This window comes from Monosiga brevicollis, genomic scaffold, assembly GCF_000002865.3.
Source record: "Monosiga brevicollis MX1 MONBRscaffold_26 genomic scaffold, whole genome shotgun sequence".
Lineage (NCBI taxonomy): Eukaryota > Choanoflagellata > Craspedida > Salpingoecidae > Monosiga > Monosiga brevicollis.
This window is the reverse complement of record NW_001865063.1, coordinates 648,649-655,446: the sequence shown is the minus strand read 5'-3', so window position 1 is coordinate 655,446 and position 6,798 is coordinate 648,649. Positions and strand designations below refer to the sequence as shown.

Sequence of the window (6,798 nt, the reverse complement as noted above, 5' to 3'; positions counted from 1 at the left end):
AGAGGTAAATGCACGATCTGGTTTTATGTGTGTGCGTGTGTGTGTGGTGTTGGCGGGAAAAGCAGGATTAGTGGTGAATGGGTTGGGGCGTGCCACCCGTGCAAAATGGGTGCGTGCACCTCTCATCGTGTGCGAAAGCAAGTGGGCTGCATTCACCTGACGAGCCTGCCTGATCACGAGGAAGACATCAAATGCATTTGCTTCGCATGTCTGCCGTTTTTTTTTTTTTTTGTGCTTGTGTGCGTGTGTGTGTGTGTGTGTGTGTGTGTGTGTGTGCGCGTGTGTGTGTGTGAAGTTGAATACCCAGACACTTTGGGCGTGAAGAGTAGTGAATGCATTCAATGAGCCCGTTACGGGATGCGGTCATCAAAAGGGCATGGATTGCATTCAAATTGCGTGTTTGTTGCATTATGGCTGCCGTTTTTTTTTGGTGTGAATCCACGTCGTTCCACTTCATTTTTGGCGCGAAAAGTAGTGAGATGCTTAGGCGACTTCTGTTTGTTTTCGGCCTTTGGAAAAGTCATGCACTGCTCACCTTTTCTGGTTTTTTTCTATGCCTAGGATGGCGAGCAGTGGCAGTGCAGACGAGCGATCCGGCGCCGCTTCGCGCCCAGCTAGAGCAACGGAAAAACCGAGCAAGGCTGGAGACAAACTGAGCAAGGCTGAAGACAAGCTTAAAAATGCTGAAGCCAGGCTGGACATCGCTGAAGCCAAGCTGGACAGCGCTGAGGAACGTGCCCAGGCGTGCATGGCCACGGAAGAGCAAGCCAATGCCGAAGTGAACGTGGCCAAAGCCGAATTGGGCGTGGCCAAGGCCAAAGTGAAGGTGGCCGAAGCCAAACTGGGCGTGGCTGAAGCTAATGTGGAAACGGCTACAAATGATGGAGACCGAGCCCGAGCCGAAGCAAGTGTGGCCAATGCCAAATTGAAGGTGGCCGAAGCCAAACTGGGCGTGGCTGAAGCTAATGTGGAAGCGGCTACAAATGATGGAGACCGAGCCCGAGCCGAATCAAGTGTGGCCAAAGCCGAAGTGAACGTGGCCAAAGCCGAACTGAACGTGGCCAAAGCCGAAGTGAGCGTGGCCGATGCCAAAGTGAGCGAGGCCAAATTCGAACTGGGCGTGGCCAAAGCCAAAGTGGAAGCGGCTACAAATCATGGAGACCGAGCCCAAGCCGAGGCGGGCGTGGCCGATGCCGAACTGAACGTTGCCGATGCCAAAGTGAACGTTGCCGATGCCAAAGTGAACGTGGCCAAAGCCGAAGTGAACTTGGTCATCTCGCGTCCACATTCCGCAGAGCTGAACCATGTCTTTGAATCGTACTTGCAGACCTTGAAAGACGAAGTAGTCCGTGCTTCCCAGGCGCGGAATAACGCTGCAAGCAAAACGAACTCACCCATGGCGGCTGCAGTGAGCCCTCGCCCCCAGCAATCCTCTGGCGTGTTGGTGGTGCCAGCAAGTGCGGTCGTGTCCGGGGCTTCAGGGGACGGGTATCTAGACTATTACAAGCAAGTGACCCGGAAGGGTCGATACAAAACAGCCGACGAGTCAGAGGTGGCCCCGTTCCGTTCGGAGCTCACGTCGGAGCAGGAAACCATGGCCGACAGCATTCCAAAGGGCCAGCGCACTTTGGAAGCAGATCTCCAAAAAGCCTGGGTTGACTTTCTCCAGAAGCAGACAAAGAATATCCCATGTCGCGTTTGTAGCTCTCCCAATGTTGCAACTCTGGGCCAGTTCAAGCCCGACATTGTGTTGGGGGCAAGAGAACCTTACAGGAATGGAAACATTGCCTGCATTTTGGAGCTCAAGCGCAACGCGAAAGACTTTTCATTTTCGGCTCTTGGCCAACTCTTTTCTTATTTGAATACATTGTTGGAGCTGTCTCCAACTCGACACTTCTGCTTTGGCGCGTTGGTGAACTGTTTCGACTTCCACATCATCCGGGCATATCGATGCAGCGGAACCGGCTTCATTCACTTCGAGACCATAATACAGGGCCATTTGAGGTCGGGCGCGCCCCTTGTCCGACTGCTGACCATGGAACCTCGTGAGCTTGGTTTCGTGGACTTGCGCGTGACCATTCCTGACAACGATGAGCGGCTGTTGTATTGCCATCCACACTGCTTTCTCGGCGAGGGCAGGCACTGCAAGGCGTACAAAGGCTACTTTCATGACAAGCCGGTCGTCTTCAAGATTTTCCAGAACGAAGCCGCCATGAAGCAGGAGCGTGACATGCTTATCAAGCTGGATTTGGCTAAGGTTGAAAATGTGCCTGTCCTCAAGGGTTACTCGAAAGGGCACCCCTACTGCTGCGTCGTGACCCCTGTAGGCGAGAAATTTGCCACGCCTCCCACAAGACACGAGCTATCAATGCTTTTGGATGTGCTCAAGGCCGCGCACAAGGCCGGGCTTGTTCATCGTGACCCGCTTCCCCGCAACTATTTTCGAGTGGGTTCAAAAATCCTGTTCAACGACTGGGGGTCGGCTGAAGAGATTCGCACAGGCCAGCCAGTTGTACCCACTGGCTGGCCTTGTGAGCAAGCAGATGACATGATTGACGAGGTTCGTGCCGCTTGCTGCAGTGAATGTGGGAAGAATTGCAGTGTGCAAGCCCCCTCATGTTCGACTGGTTGTGGTTTGCAGAGTGCGGTGGTGCCCCAGTTCCGACATGACCTGGAAATGTTTGCAAAGGGCATCTTCTTGCGAATGGTGCAAAAGGGCGGCTGGCCAAATGACCTGCATAGCACTAATTGTTGGGATGAGGGTCAGTTGGGATCTATCTGGCGACCTGTCTTGAACGCTGCTCGCTCGCTACCCGATTTCCTTACCGGAGAAGGCTCACCCGAAGATTTTGTGCAAAACCACGATGAGACATACGAGAACTTCAGAAACACGCTCTTGAAGTCCTATGATTGCCTGCTCTCTAATGGGCCCGTTTTGTTTTGAGCTGCTGCTTTAACTTTGATTTTTTTCTCTTCTGTCCAGCTCAAATCGAAAGAACATTGCTACTCTGGTCATACACGACGGGTTTGCAACAATTATCTTGGGCAGGAGAAGGTATCAAACTCCATTCATATGTAAAGATGCATGACTTCTGTGCGCCAGTGTACAAGTGTGTGCTTGGAATGCACCAGCACAAAGTAGATGGGCCACGGTTTGCTTTGCTCCTTTGAGCTGCTTCACAAACATGTTTGCATTGAGGCGCTGCTTCTATAATTCCTCTCCGGGTAGGCTGGGTTTGGGGCTGGCACGCGTTCCTTCCGGAAGCCAAGAGCCAACAAAGCCTGAGGCGCAGGGGCAGGAGGATCATGTGCAGTGCACGGCCGTTAGTACCGCACAACAGCGTCCGATTGCTATTTGTGCACTTCACTCTTGTCTGCCTGGTCGCCTTGGAGATCGGGATACCGTTTCACGCCTCTCGTCGCACTCGCTACCAAATGAAACCGCTGGAAAGCGCGTTGCCTGGGATGCCGTGGAGCTCGGCTGCCGCCTCTGGCGGCCCCAAAGATCAACGATGACCTGGCCTCTCTTTACTTTCAAGTGAAGATGCTGATGTCCAAGCAGCAGATGGCGCGTGCAACACTTCTCCCCTCATGGTAGTACGACAGAGTAAGTTGATTTCGGAAGACGCGGATACTTAGAATGGCATTGATTGATAACATGAGAGCACCGCAAGGACAGGCATTTGGGGGAACGCTAGCATCAGATGAGGCTCAAACCTGCGTCGGCAACTGGCTCGAAGACCATCGCCACAACACACATACACGCGCACGCCGTTGACGTGCCACAAGAGAAAAGGAAAACAACGGACAACCGAAGGAAGACTAGAAAAAAAAAAAAAAAAGGAGAAAAAACAGAAGCTACGAATGCTCCACGACTAGGAGCAGTTGATGGTATCGTCTGGGAAGCTGACCCAATAGCGAACGCCCTCGGGGTTTTTAAGGACAAATTGGAAGCGATCACGGTGTTGAAGTGCAAGGGGATGGCTCCAGCACAGGTTGTCGCCCTGGAGCTGGGGTGACGAGGCAACGTGGGCATATTGCTTCTGGCCGACGCGATTCACTTCCAGGTCGAGGGTGAGAGGCGATGTCTCGTCGTCGCGTGGCGCGAGACAGATGCTGGGGACGTAATCAGGACAAGCGCCGACAACGCGCGTGGCAGGCACGCGGTAGGTCGTAAGGCGTGTACCTCGGCGTCGCGAGTCAGGTGGGCATGTGCATTCACAGCCCGTGACATGCACTGTCAGGCTATAGGCATTAGCAGCGCCTTTGACGCCAAAAACTTCCAAAACGAGCGTTTGTGGAACGTGATCTGGAGCCTCTGTGTACTCGAGTTGCTCCGAATCAGAGGTAGAGTAGCCCGTGGCAACGACCTGGCCATCGGCCCACAGACGTGCATCCAAATCGCCCTGGGCATGGCTAAAGCTCACTTGGATGCTGACAGAGCCGCCTGCACACACTTCAAGGCGATACATGTCCACGTCTTCCTCGCACAGGCTGATGCCCTCGGCGGTGAAGCCGTTTGAAACGAGATAGGCTTCACTGGGGCGGTTATTAGGCTCGTAGCTGTCCGGACACGTCAGCGGTGCGCTCGAGTAAGAGCCTGTTGATGTGAGCAATGAGGTGGTCGTGGTCGACGGGGCCGTCGCATCGGTCGTGGTCGCGGGGGTCGTTGCGGTAGTCGGAGAGGCCGTCGTAGCAGCTGTGGTGGACGCGGTCGAGGGAGCCGTAGTTGCAGAGGCTATGGTGGTGGCTGAGGTCGAGCCCTGCGTCATCGTTGCTGACGCCGTGGTGGTTGAACCTGGCAATGATGTGGTGGGAGAGGACCCTGGGCCTGTTGAAGCACCAGACGTTGTTGATGATGAAATAGTTGAGGATGATGACGTCGAGGAAGGAGACGTGGTCACGTCTGTTGCCGTGGTGGTCGGGTCGGCAGAAGTTGTGGAGGTCCCAGGGGAGCTGGTGGAGGTGCTGGTGGGTGCCACCGTGGTCGATGACTGTGTACTGGAGCTTGAAGCTGCAGTAGTGGTGGTGGTTGCGGGTGGCGTCGTGGTGGTGGGAGGCGGTGCAACCACAACGCTGAGCGTGTACGACCCTCGGTTGCTGCCGTAAACATCAATGTTGAACGTGCGGGCAGTGCCAGCGTTGGTATATTGCAGCCAGACACGACCAATGGCGCTACGGCCCTCGGCTGCGTACGTGTTGGTGTTTGGGTTGAACAAGCCCAGGTTGATGCCGCCTTGCACATTGTCAAAGTTGACCTGCACAGTAATGGCCTCACCACTGGGCACGTTGATGCTGTACGAGTCCTGGACGCCACAGAGCGTCAGGTCGGCAAACGATAGGTTGTTTCCAGTTAGAGCATACGGGTCGCTGAAGCTACTGGGTTCGAGAGCATCTGGAAGACAGGGTGCAGTCGTGCTGGTCGTCTTGCCAGGGGGTCCCTCGCTGGCAATGGTAAAGACCAGGCTGTAGGTTCGGCTGAAGCTCCCGTATACATCAAGCTGCAGGTTGATGGTCGAGCCTGTGGGGTTGATGTAGCCAACCTCCTCGTAGTCGCCTGTACCCGCGCCCTGAGCGACGTACGCGGCGGTAGTGCCGGAGAAAAAGCCAATGTCGATGTTGCCATATGAGCGATCAAACTCGACGCGGGCATGAGCATAGCAACCGGGACATAAGGAAAAGCTGTACGAGTCGGCCTCGCCGCAAAGCGTCAGATCAGAGGCATTCGTGCTCGAGCCCGACAGCGCGTATGGACTGGCATAGCCGTTGGGCTCAAAGCTGTCTGCGGTGCAAGGGGCGGGCGTGGTTGTGGTGGGGCGGGTGCCGCTATCCGCCTCGATGGCGGCAGAGAGGGCATAGGTCCCCGCAAAGCTGCCGTAGACGTCAATGGACATCTCGCGGGTGCTGGTCGCCCAATTGGTAAAGACAATCTGGGCTGATCCACCACTACCCTGGGTCTGAGCGGCATAGGCATTCACCTGGCTGTCAAATAGGCCGAGGCTGAGGCTACCCGGTCCAGCAACGTAGGTCACGGACACAGTGACCTTGCAGCTCGGACAAACGCTGATGGCATAGGCATCAGGGCCATCACATAGCGAGAGGTCGCTCAAAGCAGCAGGCAGATCGTCCAGGGCGTATGGGCTGGCATAGCTATTGGGCTCGAGGTCGTCTGCAGTGCAGGTATCTGTTGCACGCCATCGTGATGTCGAGCATAAAGGTATGAGCGATCGGACGTCATGGCACAAATCTGGCGCAGATTCACCCCAGGCAATCAAATCCGAGGGATTGGTGCATACCAGCGCGCCGGGCCCTCTGTTGCTGATGATTCTGCTCTCCTGTGACGGACGCTTTTGGCGTCAAGCCTTGCACGACGCCAGGTTGCACAAGCTAAAGATGGTTACCAAAACCCCACATCCACAATCATTCTGAGTTGCTTTCTGGTGTAAGCCACCAAGCACACGCACAGCGGGTGGTTGCCTTACCTGACCGGTGACATCAAAGTCAGCAAACGCCAGCTGGTCGCAGGTGCCGGCGAAATCGAGGAGATGGTCGAGCGCCACGGCCCGAGCTTCGGCGCGCAAGCTGCGGTAGTTGGCCTTGGCCAGCGGGTTCAAACAACCCAGACGTGTTTGCAAGGCCGTGCCGAAAGCATCACCGCTGGCCAGTACATCATCGGTCGCCCACAGCACCAAAACGGCAGCCAGTAGCACCTTCGACAGCACCGTCACCGCCATGGTAGCCGGACAATGCAAAAAGCCGGCACCAATGGAAAATCAATTTTTTTTGGTTTTTTTTGAA

The 6,798-nt window shown here is 55.3% G+C and overlaps 2 protein-coding genes across 2 annotated transcripts; one reads left to right on the top strand and one right to left on the bottom strand.

The window, feature by feature from the left end:
* Window positions 1-105: 105 nt before the first annotated feature.
* MONBRDRAFT_28523 (uncharacterized protein) lies at window positions 106-2,944 on the top strand (the record flags this gene model as incomplete). The annotated part of the gene is made up of 3 exons (XM_001748946.1): window positions 106-281; window positions 562-2,560; window positions 2,642-2,944. 3 exons carry the CDS (start codon window positions 106-108, stop codon window positions 2,942-2,944), a joined length of 2,478 nt encoding a protein of 825 aa, XP_001748998.1.
* A 931-nt stretch (window positions 2,945-3,875) lies between these two features.
* On the bottom strand, window positions 3,876-6,734 carry MONBRDRAFT_11173 (uncharacterized protein; the record flags this gene model as incomplete). Its single annotated transcript, XM_001748875.1, has 2 exons — window positions 3,876-6,335; window positions 6,483-6,734. 2 exons carry the CDS (start codon window positions 6,732-6,734, stop codon window positions 3,876-3,878), a joined length of 2,712 nt encoding a protein of 903 aa, XP_001748927.1.
* Between the last annotated feature and the right edge of the window lie 64 nt (window positions 6,735-6,798).